General features: G+C 44.6%; 1 protein-coding gene across 1 annotated transcript in view; it reads right to left on the bottom strand.

The window, feature by feature from the left end:
- Window positions 1–10,982, bottom strand: part of ube2h (ubiquitin-conjugating enzyme E2H (UBC8 homolog, yeast)) — a 57,010-nt gene extending 46,028 nt beyond the window's left edge. Inside the window, exon 1 of the mRNA XM_060903872.1 lies at window positions 10,732–10,982. Within this exon, the coding sequence (XP_060759855.1) occupies window positions 10,732–10,784 (53 nt within the window). The 5' untranslated portion in view covers window positions 10,785–10,982. The remainder of the gene's footprint in view (window positions 1–10,731) is intronic.
- Window positions 10,983–24,527: the final 13,545 nt, after the last annotated feature.

The following is a 24,527-nucleotide window of genomic DNA, read 5'->3' on the forward strand; positions in this document are numbered from 1 at the left end:
CTGATAAAATTGTTTAGCGTTTCGGCCTGGCGTCCACACGGCACCGGCGTTTTGGGTGCCCCAAAACGAAATCTTTTGAGAACGGGTTCCAGAGTGGAAAAATCTGGCAACGCAGCCGTTGCGAAGTCGTCTGGATGAGCAGAACGGATTTGTTTACGATGACGTCACAACCACATGACAATCCCGCCAGCAAAAATAGGAAAAAAAAAAAAAAAGGAGCGCTCTCACCTCTTCAGATGTTGGTTTAAGTCCGACAATACATTCCTCAAAAAGGGCGTAGAAGAACAAAGTAATCCATCAACGTGTAGCATTCAATTTATTCCGGACCATTAAAGAATTCTGGAGGATATCAGAATGTTGGCGTACCGGCTTCCATCTACCCCCGTTCATTCCTCTTTCCGCGTCTCCATTCAAAAAACGAGCACGTGATTTAAAGGGACTATATCCATAGGACAGGGAGTGAGAAGGTGTGCGCGTGACAGTGACAGGGAAGAACCTAGGCTCATGCTCGCCCTGAATTTCTCTTAAAGTGAAGGCAGAAGAACGTTCAGGGCCTGGCCAGGCTTTCTATGTATTAATTTACATAGACGTTTTAATATGAAATATAAATGTCTTAGACAATAGATACTATTTTACGCTACTGATTAATAAACAAAACTTTATGTGGCTGATGCTACAGAAGGGGTTTATGCGCATGCGTCTACTTCTATTGTTCTGGTGTCTCCGATGGGACCGTCTTACAGCGCACGTAGAGGTGTGGCATGTGTATTGCATCGTTTTCAGCAAGCGTTGCGTTGCCATATGAACCTGATATTTTACTGATCCGTTGCCCATGTGGACGCAATATATATATATTTTTTTAAATCTCGTTGCCATGTGGATGTAGCCTGACAGAGTCAAGCTACTCAAAGTTTTTACATGGATTCTTTGCCATGTTCAAACTTTTTTTTTTTTGGTCTTGCTGATTCCCAGCCACCAGCCAGGTCTCCCCATCACACGAATACGACCAACTAGTGAGGGGTGCTTCCTGAGACCTCTGGACCTTTTCGAACTGCTGCATCACAGGTCCGTATAAAGGCCTTGGTCTGTGCCCATCATGGATGCCTGCAATCATGTAGTGTCAGGATCTGAACTCGTGGCCTTTCTCACTGCACCAATCAAGAACCTGTGGAGCACAGTGGTCATCACTGTCACCTCGCAGCAACAAGGTTCTGGGTTCGAACCTCTTGCCTGACTGGGCCTGTCTGTATGGAGTTGAATGTTCTCCCCATACCTGCGTGGGTTTCCTCCTACAATGGATAAGCGGGATATAGATTCTGAATTTGAATGCATGGTCTCCAAACAAACCCGAATCCCCCGTCCACAAACCCTACTGTACGATTCAGGAACACTGATCTACACCGACACCTAATAAGAGTTGAGTGTTGTATTGAATACATTCAAGCTGTTCATGAGGGACCGTTTTCCCTTATAAACTTTTGTGCACGTCTTATTCCGGTTTTCTCTTAAAGGACCCATGGCATGGTGGTTTGTTGATGCTTTAAACGGGCTCATGGAGGTTTCCGGATGTTATATCCGCAGCCTTTCTCGAAATGAACCCTCGGCATATACATATATATACATATATATGTATATATAATGTATCAGCGCCTGTAGCCACGCTGCTAAGACAAAACCCCGTTCTCCCTCGGACTCCTTTCGTAAACTCAACGTGACAGAGAACAGAGAGAGAGTGTGTTCGGAGTGGTAGTTTACGAACGTATAATACCCTAGGCTTGAACACGCACTCCATAACCAAAGAGGATAGAAGCAGCAACTACAGCAACATATCGCTTATCCAACAGAAGACATGCATTGCGGAGCAATAGTCAAACGTAAGCTCATAAGTTAGTCAATTTCCAGACTAAACTCAGTTTAACAGAGCATGCTGCATGCTCTTTAGTTTTGTAGCGCAGAGTACCTGGCTAACTGCAGGAAGCGGTTAGCTGCACAGCTAATGTAGCCATTGCAAGGCTAACGTGGCACCGATTTTAAAACACGGCAAAACGACTCAACAGTTATACACTTACTTGTTCGGTGTTTGTGGCTGATGCGGCAGGGATGCTTGGTACGGACCCAGGCTTCAGTGACAGTTGATATGCAAAACCTGCCCTGTACTGTCCCAAGTTGTGGAAACATTCATCAGGAAAATGCTTCCGACAAACATACACCATCTTAGGTAGACTCGACGGCGTATTATTGGAGTAAATAAAATTAAGCCACTGCGTCTTCAGGGGCTCTCCTGTCGGCAGTAAAAACAGACTCCTTTCTGTGTTGTCACATCCATGTACAGCACAATTTCCATGTTTCGCTCGCTTAGGTGATGCCATGTTGTTGTGTCCTCTATGGTCTCCTCACTACAAAATTGAAGTGACGTATCTATGGTGGCAACTTTTGAGCTGGGTGGGCAATCCATACAGTGGGTGGGAATCCAGGGGGGGGGGCGTGGGGATCATCTCCCTTGCTGACGTAGTAAAGGGAAGAGCCTATCAACGCGCCATTTTGACGCGCCATTCTCAAATGTTGACAAACAGTGGGCATAGTTTGGTTTACACATTATGACATTTCTAGCCACTGGGGTGACTTAAGAAGGTCAGAGGAACTCATTTTAACGTTAAAAAACCTCAGAAAGTGAAAATTTCATGCCATGGGACCTTTAATATCGGCTGATCTGATGACCCGAGAGATGGCAGCCAACTGTTAACATTGCAGCTGGTTTTGAAGACTCCGGGTCAGTCACAAACCGACCAAATGAGATCACGAGAGGTCACTGGAGACCCGCCTGAGACACATGGGAGGAAAATCCGTCTCTACTGCGCTCGTGTGGGCAGATTACCCGAGGCAGATGTTAACACCACGTCTGGACAGACAGCAGCTCCCAAAGAACTTCAGAGTCCGTTCGGTTGATTTAGTTGCGGGTCGCTAAATAAAACCAGAGGTACCATTCTGATCCACATCCTGCTGAAACTGGGGAGTCACCTGGAGCCTGCAGGTAAAGACGCCGAGACTGGTTGTGCGTCCGAGTGTTGAGGAACGACGGAAGGTCGCAGGTGTTGCTAGTTTTAGGGCGCTTTCACACCGCTAGTTCGATTATTTGGTCCGCACCAGGCAGTAAAATTGTTACAATGCAGCATACAGACTGCGTATGGTCCGCGTTCACACATGCAAACGAACCAAATTGGTCTGAATGACGTTTCGTCAGCTTCCGGTGGAAATAAGCGCCAATTTGAACTTTCACAATGGAGCGACGCTGTTTCTTGCGCTGGTCCTTGCTTTTTATATCGTCAACATTACACATTTCTGGCAAAATATCCAGTTCTGGAATGAGTCGCGGCTGCAGCTGGAGAACAATCTTCGGATATACTGGATTCGCCGAAGGCGTATAGCACGTCATTTCAGGCAGAGGAGACACGCTATCTTCACCAATGCTGTCCTGCTGATGAAAGACCCACAAGGTAGGCTATTGAGGTATTTCACTCACGTGACCAAGTCATGTGATGCTGCCATTTTGGACGTCACGGCTTGAATCAGTTTGAATGCGAGGAAGGCGACAAACGAAAAACATAAAAGAAAAAGGAGCGAGATGCAGAAAACACCTTCACTATCCAGCGACGTAGGGCATTTACAGGGCGAGCAGAGGGAGAGGTATTTGCAAAAATTGAGGTTAGCAGGCTTAGAGAACGACGTTTACCTGCTTCCACCAGGATTGTTCACTGACAGCTAAGGTTTGTTCACATTTTCATTTACTTTCGGTCCTCAGGATAAACAAAATGTTATTAAATGTCATTGAAATAACTTCTTAGTCTGTTGAGACATGGCCCGTTATAAATTTTTCCTTTACTGTATTTACTAGTTTACTGAGCGCGCTCCGGGGCCGGCTGGCCGGCTAGCTAGCACTCTGGGGCCGGCTAGCTGGCGCTCCGGGGCCGACTGGCTCAGTAAACTAGTAAATCCAGTAAAGGAAAAACTTGAGACTGAAAGGTTTTAACAGTCATCCAAATGACTGAACGTAAACATTGCTACAGTAACATACCAGCTACTGTTGTTGACATTAGCTAGCTTGCCGTCCAAAATGGCGGACACCGGGGCGTCACGTGACCCTGTGACGTCAGGTGAAATACCTCAATAGTCTGTTAGCCTGACAAGCCAGCCGGCTTTTACTGTAGAATCTGTTATGCTGTAGGTTAATACAGGGCGATCTGAATTTCCCACTGACAGAATACTGACAGAGCTGGAGCACGTGTGTGTGCCTGATGCCGCTGTTTACAGGACGTTATAATGATCACATTGTGTCGATGCTCACATTATCTTTATAGTTCAGTGTTCTCCACTATCGTATGGCCCGCCGAGTCATAACGGCTAGAAGAGCTATTACTGCTGACTCATAAATGCGCCACCGAGCCTTAATTTTCGGCCGCCCAGTCAAAAAAAAAAAGTTTACTTCAAAGTAAAAAAAACACGCCAATACAAACCCCAAAGTAATTCTCTGATCACAGATCGTTGATGCACTTTACTTTACAATAGGTTCAACAGAGGCTCTTAACGCTTGCTCGCTCACTTGTCACTACGCGTGTGTAGTGCGGCGACAGGAGTGCGTGTCAGTTAAGTGGCTCCGATTGCCTCAGACCTCCGAGAGGAGTACGGTGGAAAGAAAAAAGACATACTGCACATCAGGTAATTTTGTGTAGAATTCTATTCAATAAACATTTCAGTAACGGAGTGACAAAATAAACGTAAAGTCGGCTCCCGGTGTCAGAAAATTTTGCACAAAAGCAGCTACTTGCGAAATAAATAACATGCAACTTAGATGCCAGGAAATGGCATCTGAGGGGTTTCTTATTTCAAAATTTTCTGGTGCGAGGGGGGACACCCACCTCGCGAACCCCCTGGCGACGGCTGCTCAATACTACCGCCGAGCTATAACTTCAGGTAGTGGAGAACACTGATAGTTATATTCGAATAGTTTGTTTAGACCCGAGTTGGTCCAGGTTCGCGTTCTCACCAGAGGGAGCGCACCAGAAGTTGACATTTGGTGCGGAATCAAGCGGACCGAGACCACCCCTTTTTGGTGCGATCGATGCTTTCACAGTAACGAAAACTAACCGAACCAAGAGCTTTTGGTTCGAATGGACTGTTTAGTGCGCACCAACTCCTGTTAAGCTGTGTTCACTTATATCGGTACGATAGTGGTATAACTGTATCGATATAAAGTATACCGGTACAGTTTAGTGCATCTGTCCACACTAGCGAGAAATGTTTGCGGTTTTCTTTCACGGTAGTTGAAATGTGCATACACGAAATGTTTCCGTGGTTACCGAGTAACTTCCTTCCGAGAATATGGCGGTTGAAACAACGTGTGCGCTTTTTGTTGTCAATGTACAGTCTGTCGGCACTGCTCCGGAGTGCGACTGGCCGCATCTTCGCCCATGAAGTGGCGGCGATCACGCGGCAGTTGTCTGTACACGTCGATACTTCAACGTGTACCCCTCAACTGTTCCTGGCATCGCTCGTCTCCCCAAAGCTCCAACAAACACATAACTTCGTCTTTGCTCCATGTAGCTCCACGGTCGTTTTGAGCCATTTTGACGTTTTATTTACAGCTGGAAAGCACGGGCGTATTGTATTGTATGAATAACCCGGAAGAAGTAGGAATGGTTCATTGCGCATGCGCATTATATTTGTATCGATACAGAACCGCTTCATCTGTCCACACTACAGCGAAGCGCTACAGTACCGATACAAAACCCATACATTTATACCCTGTTCACACTAGGGATTTTGTACCGATACGATACTACTTTCGTACCGCAACACCTGTCCACACTAGCAACTATACCGGTACTGTCACGGTATAACTGTGCCGGTACGAAACCCTAGCCTGGGAAATCCCATGCTGCTTTGCACAATCGTTCCGATCTGAAAAGACAGCATGGAAACTAGGGATGTCCCGATCCGATCACGCGATCGGAAATCGGGCCCGATCACATGGTTTCAGACTCGATCGGAATCGGGCATTGCCTCCCGATCAGGGATCGGATATATATCTATATAATATATTCTCATTTTTAACACATCAATAGCTATGCGTTGGCACAGAGTGAGACCAGACCTCTTGTCTCAACACAGCAACATCAACGCATGTGGCATGACATCACTTTGTAGCGGAGACGCTATTGGTTATTGGCTGCCTGTTGCTGGCAAAGTTGAACACGGAAGCAGTTCGAAGCGGAAAGCAAAGCATGAGATCTTTTTTTTTTTCGTTGGATGACAAAAGAAACGGGCTCAAACCTGAAAGGGTAGAAATGCTTGTTTTCATCAAGAAAAACGTTCATTTCCTTAATTGAAATTACTGTACACCACTGTGAGATGCGTTCTTAAAAGCAAATTACCGGCACTGTGGCACTTTATTTTTTTTATTTGTTTACATTCCTGCCAGGTATTTTAAGGTTTTTTTTTTTAATTTGTTATTTATTGTTCAAACTGCCTCACGTAAGTGCTCTGTTTGCTAATGGAGTTGTTGGATGTTAAAATAAGGTGTTAAATAAAAAATGAGGAACATCCTGGATCCATTTCTTTCCTCGTCTTTATTATTTTTTATGGATTATAAGAAGTATCGGATCGGGACTCGGTATCGGCAGATACTCAAAATCAAATGATCGGTATCGGATCGGAGGGCAAAAAAACCTGATCGGGACATCCCTAATGGAAACTACGGTCTAAAGGCTCACCTGAGTTAGGGAGCCAATCAGAGAGTGGGGAGGGGTGGAAAGACGGTGACGCGTACTACTCGACAAACGGAAGCTTGTAGTTTATTTGGGACTGTTTACGGATCACATTTAACATGGCGGCGAGCAATACGAGCCAAACTTTCGATCAGCTTCTCTCATATTTGTCTTGCACAAACGGCAGTAATCGTTTGGTGCCATTGTTTTCCTATTTTTGTTTTGCCTTCTCTTTCTCTTTCCTTCTCTTCTTCGTCGCTCTAACTACGTCACCGGGTACAACTGCCATGATTGGCCATGGGCTACGTATACGCCAAATGATAGACATTCGCAACGTCCAATAAACGGCCGTTGACAATCGTAAACCACACCTCCCCTACGAGAAATTCAATAGGCGGATTCCAGACCATATTTCACTTGTGATATGGTCTGGTGTTAACCAGACTAACGAAACCCACAAATGTATGGGTTTCGTATCGGTACTGTAGCGCTTCGCTGTAGTGTGGACAGATGAAGCGGTCCTGTATCGATACAAATATAACGCGCATGCGCAGTGTCACACCTCAATCGATGTCTTCGCTGAATAAAATAGTGAAGAATGGAGATTCGTTTTCTTTGTTTCTTTCTCAACTGCCTCGCGCGTTTTATACAATTCGACTGAATAAATGACCACCAGAAATACAGACTGTACATTGACAACAAAAAGCGCACACACGTTGTTTCATCCGCCATATTCTCGGAAGGAAGTTACTCGGTAACCACGGAAACATTTCGCGCACGCGCATTTCAGCTACCGTGAAAGAAAACCGCAAACATTTCTCACTAGTGTGGACAGATGCACTAAACTGTACCGGTATACTTTGTATCGATACAGTTATACCACTTTCATACCGGTATAAGTGTGAACACAGCAACAGCGAAGCGCTACAGTACTGGTATAGTTGCTAGTGTGGAAAGGTGTTGCGGTACGAAAGTAGTATCGTATCAGTACAAAATCCCTAGTGTGGACAGGGTATAACTGGCAGATGCCCCTTTTCCACCAAAGCAGGTCCAGGGCTGGTTCGGGGCCAGTGCTTAGTTTGGAACCGGGCTTTCTGTTTCCACTGACAAAGAACTGGCTCTGGGGCCAGAAAAAAAGGTTCCAGGCTAGCACCAACTCTCTGCTGGGCCAGAGGAAAGAACTGCTTACGTCAGCAGGGGGCGGAGTTGTTAAGACCAACAACAATAACAAGACCGCGAAAGGTCGCCATTTTTAAGCGACGAGAAGCAGCAGCGGTACAAACGCGAAGTCATCCATTATTATCAGGGATGTGATTTGGGGCTGGTGAAATTATCTGAAAATTTTAGCCAGGGGTCTGGGGTCCGCAGGCCCCCAGCTGGTCCAGGGCAGCGCCCTGGTGGGGGGACAAGGGGGGCGAAGCCCCCCGAAGCTCCTGGGGTTTTCTGACTTAAAAATTGTACTAAAATGGCAAGCAAAACACACAAGAAAAAAACTTGTCATGATTAACAAATTCAAGCCAATTTAATGGCCAACATGCAACTCTGAGCCCCTATAGTAAATTCAATGATTCTTAACTGACAAAAAGCCAAAACATGAAACCTAAAAATGTCATTCTAAATTAAATCATCTGCATTAGAATAAATAGAAAATTGTATAAGGAAAAACAAAATTTATACTTTCAATTACTGTAGAAGTTGAACATACCTAAATGTGCCTTTTCAAACAAACATGATGCAACATAAGAATTCATCCACAAGTCTTCAGGAACTCGCAAAGAAAAATAGATGCTAGCATCCATGTCCAGTTCCAGCATATCAGTCACTTTTTTTCTGCAGTTTCTACTCTAGCAATGTCAACTTCATATACATAACTCTATAGTGTTCATTCACTTAAGGATATTCAAAACTACTGTGTTCACTCACTTAGGTTTCGTTTCTATCCCGGGCTCCAGCCAGACTTTGCACGCTCATAGCTCGGGCAGAGGAGGTCCCAGCATCCCCAAACTTGACAGCCAGAGTCTTCTGCCCTCCCCCCAAAGAACCAGCGCGGGCAGGGCGCGCTAGACCCGCGCCTCGGGACGCAATTCACCCCGAGGCGAGCTGCGGCACTCCGCTTAGGTTTCGTTTCTATCCTGGGCTCCAGCCCGACTTTGCATGCTCGTAATTCGGGCAGGGGAGGTCCCAGCTGCCCCAAACTTGACAGCCAGAGACCTCTACCCTCTCCCCAAAGAACGTCTTATGTCCAACGTCTGTGGCAACCTCTTTCTCCAACCATTCCCAGCGGAACTTGTTTTTCACTATCCTGTCGATTTCTTTAACTCGATTTGCATCTTTACGCTCGATCACGGAGGCTGCCATCTTTCAACTCTTTGTTTGAAGCGAGCTTACGTACAGCTATCTAACAAGCGTGTTCATTGGTTGTTACAGAGCGATGGGCCAATCACGTACCTCGTTTCATCTCAAAGTCGGAACGAATAGGATACGAATGCGGATTTTTGAGCGAAAAATCGGGAAAAATTTTTTTTTTTCAAATTTTGAGTTGAAAAAAGCGGAATTCCGCGAATTCGCGGAAAAATCACATCCCTGTATTATTATTATTGTTGTTGCTGCTTCTTCCGTGTTGTTTTTGCTTTGATATTTGCGCCAAGGTTTATGCAAACGTAGCGACGTAATGACGTGGCTTCCCTTAGCACCGCGAGCTATGGAAAAGCAAACTGGTTCTCAGCTGGCTCGCAAGTTGAACGAGTTGTGAACCAGCACCGGCACTGATTTGGTGGAAAAGAGGTACAAGTCGAGCTACTCAAAGTTTTTTCTTTGCTGGAGTGAAATGTGACGTGACATCACACACACACCCCGCCCCCACCCACCCCAGGTTCTGATCTACACCCCACTCTGCTCTAAGCCCCGCCTCCTTCAGTTTCCGGATAGTAACAGAGCGTCCAATCAGCGGCGCGCTTGCCTGCGCCTCACAGGAACACACAGGCTCAGTCCGACCGCCATCAACACCGCCGAGCCGCTGCTGCTCACTGAGCGCTTTAACAGGCTGGGAATCTGTCCGACACCCGGGGGGAAGAAACATCTCCACGGCTTTGCATTATTTTATATAAATAAAAAAAGTTTCGGATATCATTAAAGAAAAAAAAAACTTTTCCTTGCATTTTATCTCAAAAAAAAAAAAATCCATCAACACATGTAACAGATTAAATCCTCTAAACTGGTAAATAAGCCGCAGGACTAAGACTCGAACACGACAGCTGAAGTTTCTACACTAAACTAGTGAGAAGTCATTCTGACGCATTTCCCCCAAAACACAGCGCTTTGAACCCTGCAGCACTCACCGAGCTCCGCTCACTGTGGGCTCCGGTCACAGCTCCGACACACAGGCCTCAGCTAGCATCCGCTCGGCTAGCATGCTAACTCAACTAGCTTCACTAGCAAGACGCGGCTTAGGGTTGTTGTTGTTTGGTTGTTTTTCTTTCTTCAGCCGCAGATAAGCACACAATCACCATCTGTGAAGTGTCAGTGTCGAGGTTCTGCTCAGGTTCTGTGCAGGAAGCGAACACACACCAAGTACGGAACTAGCTGGCTAAAGAGCAGACAAACAAAACCTCTGAAACATGTCGGAAAACAAACACCAGCAGCTTTCTGTCCGACACAGAGTCGAGCTGGAAGGAATATTAACATCCTGCTACGGAGCAGAAGCTAAAAATAACCGCTCGGAGAGCCCGGGCTGCTCGGCGGGTTCACAGCCGGAGCTCGGGGTGCTGGAGTCCGGCTCCAGGCGAGCTCCTGTTCACACGGCCGGCTCTGGCTGGTTTGTTTATATGAAAAATAAATAAGCAGGCACGACTTTAAGAGGTTTTTACTGTACAAACTCAAGTGGTCTTTCTTTTTATACAGCTGTTAGCACTAAGAAAACCTACTGCACGCAGTTATATGCGTGTTTTTTTGTCAATATTGTGAAGGATACAGTTTCACCACGTCGGTATCCATTCTCCTTTTACCCGGACTCGGAGACGACATGTTTACAGCTCTGAGTGGAATGACAGTGTCTTCTCAATCGGATTGTCGATCGCTTGGCCTCTATCCAAACTTTATATTATTCAACATTTACATTAAAAAGCGGCCGCCTGTAAACGAGCTTCCTCCTGGCTGCTTCAGCTCGGCTAGCTCTGGCCCGTCCTCCCGTTCTGCTTTGTTGTGTACTATCTTGTAACATCCCCCCTCCTCCCCCCGCGCCTATTATGACGTCATATTTAAGCGACGGAAAAAGAGTGCGCTTCTTTTTCGGGAAAAGGTTGTGCGCGTGAATTGTGCATCTTGATACAAGAAAATAACTGCGTTCCAAATCCAGTTCCTTGTATTAACACTTCTGCAGATGACAGACAGCATTTAAACCGGTGCAAAAAATAAATTGCGATATTGAAATGTTTGCACTAGGAGCGATCACTAACTGCCCAAACGTCACTAGTTAACGAATGTTATGCGTTATGGAAGGCCATTGAAGTCAAAACGTGCGGTCATAAGCGTTGAGGGTTCCAAAAAAGTTGGGACAATTTGTACATAAAAAAAAGTACAAATTGTACATAAAAACAGAATGCAATGATGTGGACGTTTCAGAATTCCATATTTTATTCAGAATAGAACATAGATGACATATCAAATGTTTAAACTGAGAAAATGTATCATTTAAAGAGAAAAATTAGGTGATGCCACTGTGAGACATCCCCTTTTCTCTTTACAACAGTCTGTAAACGTCTGGGGACTGAGGAGACAAGTTGCTCAAGTTTAGGGAGAGGAATGTTAACCCATGTAGGATTCTAGTTGCTCAACTGTCTTAGGTCTTTTTTGTCAAATCTTCCGTTTTATGATGTTTTCTATGGGTGAAAGATCTGGACTGCAGGCTGGCCAGTTCAGTACCCGGACCCTTCTTCTATGCAGCCATGATGCTGTAATTGATGCAGTATGTGGTTTGGCATTGTCATGTTGGAAAATGCAAGGTCTTCCCTGAAAGAGACGTCGTCTGGATGGGAGCATATGTTGCTCTAGAACCTGGATATACCTTTCAGCATTGATGGTGTTTTTCCAGATGTGTAAGCTGCCCATGCCACATGCACTAATGCAACCCCATACCATGAGAGATGCAGGCTTCTGAACTGAGTGCTGATAACAACTTGGGTCGTCCGAATGACACGGCGTCCCTGATGTCCATAAAGAACTTCAAATTTTGATTCGTCTGACCACAGAACAGTTTTCCACTTTGCCACAGTCCATTTTAAATGAGCCTTGGCCCAGAGAAGACGTCTGCGCTTCTGGATCACGTTTAGATACGGCTTCTTCTTTGAACTATAGAGTTTTAGCTGGCAACGGCGGATGGCACGGTGAATTGTGTTCACAGATAATGTTCTCTGGAAATATTCCTGAGCCCATTTTGTGATTTCTAATCCAGAAGCATGCCTGTATGTAATGCAGTGCCGTCTGAGGGCCCGAAGATCACGGGCACCAGGTATGGTTTTCCGGCCTTGACCCTTACGCACAGAGATTCTTCCAGATTCTCTGAATCTTTTGATGATATTATGCACTGTAGATGATGATATGTTCAAACTCTTTACAATTTTACACTGTCGAACTCCTTTCTGATATTGCTCCACTATTTGTCGGCGCAGAATTAGGGGGATTGGTGATCCTCTTTCCATCTTTACTTCTGAGAGCCGCTGCCACGCCAAGATGCTCTTTTTATACCCAGTCATGTTATTGACCTATTGCCAATTGACCTAATGAGTTGCAATTTGGTCCTCCAGCTGTTCCTTTTTTGTACCTTTAACTTTTCCAGCCTCTTATTGCCCCTGTCCCAACTTTTTTGAGATGTGTTGCTGTCATGAAATTTCAAATGAGCCAATATTTGGCATGAAATTTCAAAATGTCTCACTTTCGACATTTGATATGTTGTCTATGTTTTATTGTGAATACAATATCAGTTTTTGAGATTTGTAAATTATTGCATTCCGTTTTTATTTACAATTTGTACTTTGTCCCAACTTTTTTGGAATCGGGGTTGTGTGTATATATATATATATATATATATATATATATATATATATATATATATATATATTTCAGCCCTGTGATGACCCGGTGCCTTGTCCAGGGTGTACCCCGCCTTTCGCCCGTAGTCAGCTGAGATAGGCTCCAGCTTGCCTGTGACCCTGTAGAACAGGATAAGGCAGCTAGAGATAATGAGATGAGATGAGATATATATATTTTTTTGTATAGTGATTTTAACAGTGGACATTCTCATAAAGCACCTTTACAGAAATCACACTGCCCTTTAATGTCATTGCATGTTAACATACAACAAAATTTGCTGTCTCTCTTAAAGTGCATATTCTGGACCAATTTTGTGGTTTTTTTATATGAAAGTATGTCCCTTTACACACTCATCCAGAAGGGTAATTTTGCACAAAGCTGTCTGTCTACAGCAGAAAAAAATAAAATAACAAAACGCGTCTGGAAAAATCCCAAGGGAGTCTGGAGCCAGATTTGTGGCGTTATCTGTGGAAGCGCCAGCAGGCTGCGCGAGCTTTGCACGGTTTCAGTGCACAGCCTGTGTAGACCAAGCGCTCCCATTTCCCTCTCATTGTCCGGTCTTTTGGAAAACGATGAGTACTAATCCCATCAAGATTGGTGTTGCTACACCCTCCTACGATACATCTGTTAACCATTTTAATAATTACGCGATAACGTTGAAGAAATTTGCAGAAAACCACCAGGTCGTTTTCTCATAAACAAACCAGTGCTGACGTAGGATTCAGAGGGAGGCGTCCCGCACGTGACGTCACGAAAATCAGTGTTTGCTGGGAAATTCAAATGCAAAGTTTTTTCAGAGGCGGACCAATTCGCCTCAAATGGCTTGATTTCAACTGAATTTTTCTGGTATTACGCAAGGTGAAAAAATTGCAGAGAATGCAGAATGTTACAGATATTTGACCAAAGTTTAATATAAAATAGGAGAATTACATTGATCTTGCTCCTGAATTTACCCGTGATATGCACTTTAAAGGAAAATTGTATCCCATTCACTCTACTCATCAGTCCATTCAATCACATGCTTGTTTTATCTGTAATCACTTATCCCATGCAGGGTCGCAAGCTGGAGTCTATCCCAGCTGACCATGGGCGAGAGGCAGGGTAACACCCTGGACAAGTTGCCAGCTCATCGCAGGGCTGACACACACATAGAGAAGCAAACAACCATTCATGGTTAACTTAGAGCCACCAATTAACCTAACCTGCATATCTTTGGACTGTGGGAGGAAACCCACGCAGACAACATGCAAACTCTACACAGAAAGGCCCTCGTCAGCCACTGGGTTCAAACCCAGACCTTCTTGATGTGAGGCAACAATGCTAACCACTACACCATCATGCCACCTCACTCACATGCAAACACATAAAAAGAAGTTACAAGCTGAATGAGTAATCCCTATAAAAATACAATGTAAAATAATTTAAAGTGTATAAAGTAATTTAAAGTGACTTATGCAGTTATTGCACATTAGTGTATTCTGACTGCACTTGAGGTAAAATTGTTGTGGTGGCAATGGAGGGGTGTGAGTTCAGTTCACTGATAGCTATTGAGTAGAAGCTGTTCCTGAGTCTGAAAGTGTGGGCCTTTAAGGCTCTGTAGTGTCTTCCAGGTGGCAGTAGTAAGAACAGGTGATGAAAGGGATGTGTATTGTCCTTAATGATGTTGCAGGCTCTGCTGAGGTAGCGAGATCTGTAGCTGTTCTCCAGGGGGAGTCAGATGATTTTTTTTGTGCCATATTAATAACCCTCCGAAGAGCTACTCTGTCTGCTGCTGAACAGTTTCCATCCAATGCAGTAGTATGTCAGTATGCTCTCGACCAAGCAGTGGTAGAATGACTCCAGCAGCTTTGCAGAGAGGTTGGTCTTCCTCAGAGTCCTTAGGAAGTAGAGTCTCTGTTGAGCCTTTTAAGACTAGAGCAGTGGAGTTAACCATCCATCCATCCATCCATCCATCCATTATCTATAACTGCTTATCCTGTACAGCAGGGGTCTTCAATCCTATCCACAAAGGGCCAGTGTGGCTGCAGGCTTTCATTCCAACCAAGCAGGAGCTACACCTGATTTCACTTGTTTAATCATTTCACCCTCGTCTCCAATCAACAATCAAGTGAGCTTCCAATTTGGCTGTAATGAAAGCCTGCAGCTACACCGGCCCTTTGCGGATAGGATTGAAGACCCCTGCTGTACAGGGTCGCAGGCAAGCTGGAGCCTATCCCAGCTGACTATGGGCAAGAGGCGGGGTACACCCTGGACAAGTCGCCAGGTCATTGCAGGGCTGACACACTGAGATAAACAACCCTTCACACTCACATTCACACCTATGGTCAATTTAGAGCCACCAATTAGCCTAACCTGCATGTCTTTGGACTATGGGGGAAACCGGAGCACCCGGAGGAAACTCACAGACACGGGGAGAACATGCAAACTCCACACAGAAAGGCCCTTGTCGGCCGCTGTGCTCGAACCCAGAACCTCCTTGGTCCTTGTCGGCTGCTCGGCTAGAACCCAAAACCCACCACCTCTCCCTTATTTCCAGTAACAGGGGGTCCTCCTGATGCCGTCTGAAGTCTATAAGAAGCTTCTTTATCTTTTTAATGATTAGTGACAGGTTGTTATCTACACACCATTCAGTCAGCTTGCAGACCTCGTCTCTATAAGCTGTCCCACTACTGTTGTGTCGTCAGCAAATTTTATAATTGTATTTGTGGGGTAAACAGGAACGCAGTCATGCGTGTAGAACGAGGAGAGGAGGGGACTTAGCACACACCCTTGTGGTGCTCCGGTGCTGACGGTGAGACTCGGGGAGATATGAGGACCATGTCTCACCATCTGTGGGCGGTTGTTAAGAAAGTCCTTGATCCATAAACACAGTCTGTTGCCAAGGCCCAGGTCCAGCAGTTTGCTGACCAGTCTGTTGGGTACAATAGTACTGAACGCAGAGCTGTAATCAACAAAAAGCATTTTTACATCAGTCCCCTTCTGGTCCAGGTGGGTCAATGCGGTGTGGAGAGCTGTGTTTATGGCGTCCTCTGTGGATCTATTTGGCCTGTATGCATACTGGTGCTGATCTAAAGTAGGGGCGAGGGTGGTTTTGATATGCTGCAGAACTAGTTTTTCAAGACACTTGGATATGATGAATGTGAGTGCGACTGTAGTCATCAAGGGAGCGGATGTTGGTCTGTTTGGGCATTGGGATGATAGTGGCGGTTTTCAGACAGGCTGGTACAATAGCGTGTGCCAGGGAGAGGTTAAAGATTTTGATGAAAACCTCTGCAAGCTGATGAGCACAGACCCTGAGCACCCTGCCTGGGATCCCATCCAGACCTGAAAAATATATACATTTCAAATGCATAAAATTGTCCCTAATGAAGAAGCCAGAGGTGACGGTTGTGAGGAAAAACTTCCTGAGATGACATGAGGGACAAACCTTGAGAGGAACCAGACTCAAAAGGGAACCATCCTCATCTGGATGACACCAGATCGTGTGATTATAAGTAATTTCCCTTCTGTAACTGTATGCTATATGGTCAAAATGTGCAATTGTGTAACCAGGAGCTTATGAGCAACATATGAGTCTGAGCATTCGAGTCATTTCTGAATTCATCATACTTAAGTTCAAGTCTATTGTGTTGAACTTATTGTGGGATAAATAAATGTATGAGGGATAAAATGAGCTTATACGTTTAAAGTCTTTATTTTTCTGTAAAGTTGCTTTGCGACAATGTCTGTTGTTAAAGCGCCGTACAAATAAACTGACTTGACTTGAACTTAATAACTTTTCAATGATTGACTTGAGTGTAAACTGCTCTGAGTAATTACAGTCCAAAGGCTATCCAAGGATGAACTTACACAGCCATCCTTATGGTTTCTAATTGGTACCATCCTCCTGGTGATCTTGAAGCCAGCGTTGTACTTTCTGCATCTGCAAATACGCAAGGGTCTGCTAGGGTCCACGTGAAGTAAACTTCATCATCAGGGGGTGTACTTGAGGCTCTGTGTGGACGTGTGTGTACCTTCAAATTTTTTGTGACCAGGGCACCACTGGAAAACCAAAACAGATGCTGAATTTGAAGAGAGGCTGTGTGAACAGGTCCGTCACTCCCTGCATCTGGACAATTCATCTTTAAAATGGTATAAAGACAATCTGTGTGGATGGAATTTTTTAAATGTTGTTTTTAATATTTGTTATTCGTTATTCATTTTACATACATTAACATACAGTGGGGCAAAAAAGTATTTAGTCAGCCACCAATTGTGCAAGTTCTCCCACTTAAAAAGATGAGAGAGGCCTGTAATTTTCATCATAGGTATACCTCAACTATGAGAGACAAAATGAAAAAAAAAATCTAGAAAATCACATTGTCTGATTTTTAAAGAATTTATTTGCAAATTATGGTGGAAAATAAGTATTTGGTCAATAACAAAAGTTCATCTCAATACTTTGTTATATACCCTTTGATGGTAATGACAGAGGTCAAATGTTTTCTGTAAGTCTTCACAAGGTTTTCACACACTGTTGCTGGTATTTTGGCCCATTCCTCCATGCAGATCTCCTCTAGAGCAGTGATGTTTTGGGGCTGTCGCTGGGCAACATGGACTTTCAACTCCTTCCAAAGATTTTCTATGGGGTTGAGATCTGGAGACTGGCTAGGCCACTCCAGGACCTTGAAATGCTTCTTACGAAGCCACTCCTTCGTTGCCCGGGCGGTGTGTTTGGGATCATTGTCATGCTGAAAGACCCAGCCACGTTTCATCTTCAATACCCTTGCTGATGGAAGGAGGTTTTCATTCAAAATCTCATGATACATGGCCCCATTCATTCTTTCCTTTACACGGATCAGTCGTCCTGGTCCCTTTGCAGAAAAACAGCCCCAAAGCATGATGTTTCCACCCCCATGCTTCACAGTAGGTATGGTGTTCTTTGGATGCAACTCAGCATTCTTTCTCCTCCAAACACGACAAGTTGAGATTTTACCAAAAAGTTCTATTTTGGTTTCATCTGACCATATGACATTCTCCCAATCCTCTTCTGGATCATCCAAATGCTCTCTAGCAAACTTCAGACGGGCTTGGACATGTACTGGCTTAAGGCCTCTGCATGCTCTTGCGACAAGGCTTTCGCAGATGGCTTTTCGCAGACAGTTGTAATTTATCGTTGAGCAGGGAGTAATAGGCGTGCGCGATGTTATTCACCGCCACAACGCAAGGGGGCGCGAAGTCGCGAAATCGCTAGGAGTAGTTGGTGGGTGTGGTTAGTGGAGTGTTTATCCTCCGGTTACTTATAATGACTAGAACTGGAGTCATATAGATGTACGTACTTCTTCGATCAACCGCTCTTCGTGCTGCTCCATCTTCGCTCGTGTTTTTAAAAATGGCGGCCGTGAAAACAAACCAAACCGGGAAAGTAGGGAAGCGGAAGTGCATGTACAGCGGATGTAGAGTGGACCAATCAGAGCCCTCTTGTCTGCAACGCTGTCTGCGAGGCTTCTGCGGTGGTCACAATTTTTGAGAGGTGCGCGCAGAGCGTCTGCGAAGGTGGGGGGGCTACGCAGACACTATCTGCGACGCCGTCTGCGAGGACTGGGTTGTCAGCATAAATTGCCCTTTAAGCAGGGGGACACGTCTGGCACTGCAGGATTTGAGTCCCTGGCGGCGTAGTGTGTTACTGATGGTAGCCTTTGTTACTTTGGTCCCAGCTCTCTGCAAGTCATTCACTAGGTCCCCCCGTGTGGTTCTGGGATTTTTGCTCACTGTTCTTGTGATCATTTTGACCCCACGGGGTGAGATCTTGTGTGGAGCCCCAGATCGAGGGAGATTATCAGTGGTCTTGTATGTCTTCCATTTTCTAATAATTGATTTCTTCAGTTGATTTCTTCACACCAAGCTGCTTACCTATTGCAGATTCAGTCTTCCCAGCCTGGTGCAGGTCTACAATTTTGTTTCTGGTGTCCTTTGACAGCTCTTTGGTCTTGGCCATAGTGGAGTTTGGAGTGTGACTGTTTGAGGTTGTGGACAGGTGTCTTTTATACTGATAACGAGTTCAAGCAGGTGCCATTAATACAGGTAACGAGTGGAGGACAGAGGAGCCTCTCAATGGCACCTGCTTGAACTCGTTATCAGTATAAAAGACACCTGTCCACAACCTCAAACAGTCACACTCCAAACTCCACTATGGCCAAGACCAAAGAGCTGTCAAAGGACACCAGAAACAAAATTGTAGACCTGCACCAGGCTGGGAAGACTGAATCTGCAATAGGTAAGCAGCTTGGTGTGAAGAAATCAACTGAAGAAATCAATTATTAGAAAATGGAAGACATACAAGACCACTGATAATGTCTTCCATTTTCTAATAATTGATTTCTTCAGTTGATTTCTTCACACCAAGCTGCTTACCTATTGCAGATTCAGTCTTCCCAGCCTGGTGCAGGTCTACAATTTTGTTTCTGGTGTCCTTTGACAGCTCTTTGGTCTTGGCCATAGTGGAGTTTGGAGTGTGACTGTTTGAGGTTGTGGACAGGTGTCTTTTATACTGATAACGAGTTCAAGCAGGTGCCATTAATACAGGTAACGAGTGGAGGACAGAGGAGCCTCTTAAAGAAGTTACAGGTCTGTGAGAGCCAGAAATCTTGCTTGTTTGTAGCTGACCAAATACTTATTTTACCGAGGAATTTACCAATTGATTCATTAAAAATCCTACAATGTGATTTCCTGGATTCTTTCCCCCCATTCTGTCTCTCATAGTTGAAGTGTACCTATGATGAAAATTACAGGCCTCTCTCATCTTTTTAAGTGGGAGAACTTGCACAATTGGTGGCTGACTAAATACTTTTTTGCCCCACTGTATTTGTTATCTCAGGTGCTGTTTTAAAAATGTTAACTTTAATAAAATTATTAATAAGAACTGTTTATTAACAAATTCACTCCACAAATGGCACAAGCAACATAAATGTAGTTACTGAAATCCAAATACAGCAAGAAACACACTGTGCTGAACTCACTGTCTTTGGTCTTGTTGTCATTGAGTGGCCGCAAACACCACTATCTTGCTTTCCATGCCTTTTCTTTTTTATGTGACTGCAGTAAGTACAACAAACAAAGCAGCTCTTCTTCTTGCATGGATGTCGTCATTTTGATGTAGACACTGATCTACTGTGCATCCGTTCGCCAAGTGGATGCAAAAGTAGGTATAATAGGAACACATGTCCATGGTGTCTACAGTGTCCACAAGGGAGTATAACTGAAGCTTTAGGCTGTCCATGTGGGGCCATCTTCAGCAGCAGTAAGTGAGATTCAGGTGATAAGAACTCCAACCAGAAATCAGGATGGATCAAGCAGGTCAGGAGAGCAGTAGGGGTCAGGATCACTAGTATCTCAGGGGCAACATATGTAGTTTGATAGATACCCCTTTTCCACCAAAGCAGTTTGGAGTTGGTGCCTAATCTCAAACCAGTTCTTCACATTTTGACAGCCAGAGAACTGGCTCTGAGCCAGGAAAACTGTTTTGAAAGCAACAAGTCTAGTGTTGTAGCGTCTAGTCTGCCTAATCCACAGGTCTGAAATAGATACAAATACACATATGCACGCAAGTGCATCTCAAACAATTAGAATATCGTGAAAAAGTTCAATATTTTCCATCATTTATTTAAGAAAGTGAAAATTTAATATATTCTCAACTTACTACATGTAAACTAAAATGTTTCAAAAAAATTATATTTTAATTTTGATAATTATGGCCTACAGCTCAAAAAAAAACCCCTCAAAATATGAGAATATTTCATTTTGAGTTTGAGTAAAACAGTATAAATACTGTGTATCTCTCAGTCTAAATCAGTCCACGCAACCACAATCATGGGGAAGACTGCTGACTGATGAGTTGTCCAGAAGACACTCATCGACACCATCCACAAAGAGGATAAGCCACAGAAGGTCATTGCTGAAAAGGCTGGCTGGAAAAGGTGCACATGCAACAGGGATGACCACAGCCTTCAGAGGATTGTCAAGAAAAGTTGATTCAAGAACTTGGGAGAGCTTCACGAGGAGTGGACTGAGGCTGGTGTCAGTGCATCAAGAGCCACCACACACAGAAGTCTTCAGGAAAGGGACTACAACCATCACATTCCTAATATCAAGCCACTCCTGAACCAGAGATAACGTCAGAAGCATCTTACCTGGGCTAAGGAGAGAAAGAACTGGACTGTTGTTCAGTAGTCCAAAGTCCTCTTTTCAGATGAAAGTAAATTTTGCATTTCATTTGGAAATCAAGGTCCTCAAGTCTGGAAGAAGAGTGGAGAGGCACAGAATCCAAGATGCTTGAAGTCCAGTGTGAAGTTTCCACAGTCTGTGGTGATTTTGGCTGCCATATCATCTGGGGTGTTGGTCCACTGTGTTTTATCAAGTCCAAAGTCAATGCAGCATCTACCAGGAGATTTTAGAGCACTTCTGCTTCCATCTGCTGATGAGCTTTATGAAGATGCCGATTTCCTTTTCCAGCAGGACTTAGCACCTGCCCACAGTGCCAAAACTACTACCAAATGGTTTGCTGACCATTATGTTACTGTGCTTGATTGGCCAGCCAACTCACCTGACCTGAACCCCAGAGAGAATCTATGGGCTATTGTCAAGAGGAAGATGAGAAACACCCGACCCAAAAATACAGATGAGCTGAAGGCCGCTATCAAAGCAAAGTGAGCTTCAAAAACACTTCAGTAGTGCCACAGGCTGATCTCCACCATGCCACACTGCACTGATGCAGTAATTCATGGTAAAGGAGCCCCAACCAAGTACTGAGTGTATAAATGAACATACTTTTCAGAAGTTGAACATTTCTGCATTGTAAATCATTTTTTGATTGATCTTAGGAAATATTTTAATCATTTGAGATACTGAATTTCTGTTTTTCATTTTATATATCATCTCATTATCTGTAGCCGCTTTATCCTGTTCTACAGGGTCGCAGGCAAGCTGGAGCCTATCCCAGCTGACTATGGGCGAAAGGCGGGGTACACCCTGGACAAGTCTCCAGGTCATCACAGGGCTGACACATAAACACAGACAACCATTCACACTCACATTCACACCTACGGTCAATTTAGAGTCACCAGTTAATCTAACCTGCATGTCTTTGGACTGTGGGGGAAACCGGAGCACCCGGAGGAAACCCACGTGGACACGGGGAGAACATGCAAACTCCGCACAGAAAGGCCCTCGCCGGCCACGGGGCTCGAACCCGGACCTTCTTGCTGTGAGGCGACATCGCTAACCACTACACCACCGTGCCGCCCATATATATATGGTGTAGTGGTTAGTACTGTTGCCTCACAGCAAGAAGGTCCTGGGTTCGAGCCCAGTGGCCAACAAGGGCCTTTCTGTGTGGAATTTGCATGTTCTCCCTGTGTCTGTGTGGGTTTCCTCCAGGTGCTCTGGTTTCCCCCACAGTCCAAACACATGCAGGTTAGGATAATCGGTGGCTCTAAATTGACCGTAGGTGTGAATGGTTGTTTGTCTCTATGTGTCAGCCCTGCGATGACCTGGTGACTTGTCCAGGGTGTACCCTGCCTCTTGCCCATAGTCAGCTGGGATAGGATCCAGCTTGCCTGCGACCCTGTACAGGATAAGTGACTACAGATGATGGATGGATAGACACACACACACTACGTTACTGACATGACAATAGAATGACCGTTAATGTTCTTATAATAATCAGTTAAGTAAGCTAGAAAAACAGTGTTATTACAAAGCTGAATTTGCTGACTGGACTCAAGCGCTCTGTGCTGTCATGATTATGTTGACAGTAACACATAACGTACACACTGATTCAGATCGTCTACAGCGTGAAAGCTGTAGAAAGCTGGTGTTAGTGTTACTGGAGATGAAAACAGATGTAGTGACGTACAGTGACTTAAAGACGTAATGATACAGTGATGTAATGACGTGGCTGTATGGTGGCTCTCCAGCCCGTGAAAAAGAAAACTGGATCTTAGAAGGTTCACAAGTCGAACCAACTCTGAACAGGGAGAAGCACCAGCCCAGAATTAGCACCTGGTTCACGTTGGTGGAAAGGGGACATTCGAGAAGGAGGGTGAAGAGAGAGAACACAGATAATAGGACAGGTGCATTTCATTGTTTATTTCACACCACTTGACTTTGTTCGATACGTAAAATTCCAATTCCAGCAACAGTTTGTTATACTGAAACTGAAACTTACTACAATTACTACAGTCTAAAAATAATATACTTTTAAAGATAGAAATGGCTTGCAATTATCCCCACTTACAAGAAGGTTCAGTGCATTTAAGTAGGGAATAAAACACTTTGGGTCATGCTGTTATCAGCAAATAATCCATGACAGGGTTGTGTGATTTGTCCCAGTACAAAATGAAGTATTATTTTCCTCTAACAGAACATTTTTATTTAGTGATTTGCCAATGGTTACATTTATTATTTTGGAACATCCAGGAAACAAGTCAGTTCCTGTTATCACTTATATTACGAAAACTATAAATCGTCACACCTTCACCTGCCTGTCTTTTTCCCTTTTCGAAATGAAACATATCATGTTACAGAGAAGCCAGAAAGCACAAAGTCCTCTGTTCTGAACACTCTCCCCTGTCAGAAAACTTATTGATTGTTCCAAAGCACAGGGTTCCGACAATAAATGTTAAACATCTCCCAAACTCCACCTCTTTGATTTTCTTTTTTCCTTTCATTTTTCATACATTCCTTTTCATTTCACATACCCCCACCCCCCAACTCATCCAGACTGCAGTCGACTCCCCCACCACCTCCCCACTGCGGGAGGAGGAAATCTGCCACTACCATCTGTGCCCCCTTCCTGTGGATCACCTGAAACTTGAATGGCTGAAGTGCCAGATACCAACAAATGATCCGTGTGTTAGCATTCTACATGCGGTGGAGCCATTTGAGCAGAGCATGATCAGAACAGAGAGTAAAGGGGTGCCCCAGTAGGTAGTTTCAGATGATCTCCCACTTGATGGCCAGACACTCCTCACAAAGAGTTTCCAGCTCATTCACAGCACTGGACGCTTCTCCCCCTCCACAACCTGAGACAAAACAACCCCAAACCCACGATCTGATGTGTCAGTTTACAGAACAAAAGGGAGAGAGACAGGAGAATAATGCAACAGTGGCCCCCTACACAAAACCGCTTTTACCTGTCAAAAAACCTGCTCACACAGCTTCGTCCATTAGGCTTGATCTGGTGCTCTCTTTTTAGTGAGATCAGTCAGTGGACTGGTGATGTCTGGAAAAGTAGGTACAAACCTCCTGTAATAGCCAGCCAGCCCCAGGAACTGCCTCACCACTTTTTGGTCTTGGGTCTCTGGCACACCAGAATTGCTGCTCTCTTATCAATTTGGGGATGCACCTGCACATGACCCAAGTGAAAGCCCAGATACTGTACTTCCACCCAGCCAATTGCACATTTTTTTGGAATTGCTGTGAGCCCCACCCCCACTCATGTCAAAGGTCTCAGGACAGATCTCAGATGTTGTAAATTCCACTGCCAATCATTACTATAAATGAGTATGTCTTCCAAATAAACAGCTGCATATGTGCTAGGTGGGTGGAGTATACTGTCCATGAGACATGAAACATTCACTGGGACACCAAACAAACATCCATCCGTTATCTGTAACCACTTATCCTGTGCAGGGTCGTGGG

Source organism: Neoarius graeffei, chromosome 21 (assembly GCF_027579695.1).
Source record: "Neoarius graeffei isolate fNeoGra1 chromosome 21, fNeoGra1.pri, whole genome shotgun sequence".
In the NCBI taxonomy this organism is placed as follows: domain Eukaryota; kingdom Metazoa; phylum Chordata; class Actinopteri; order Siluriformes; family Ariidae; genus Neoarius; species Neoarius graeffei.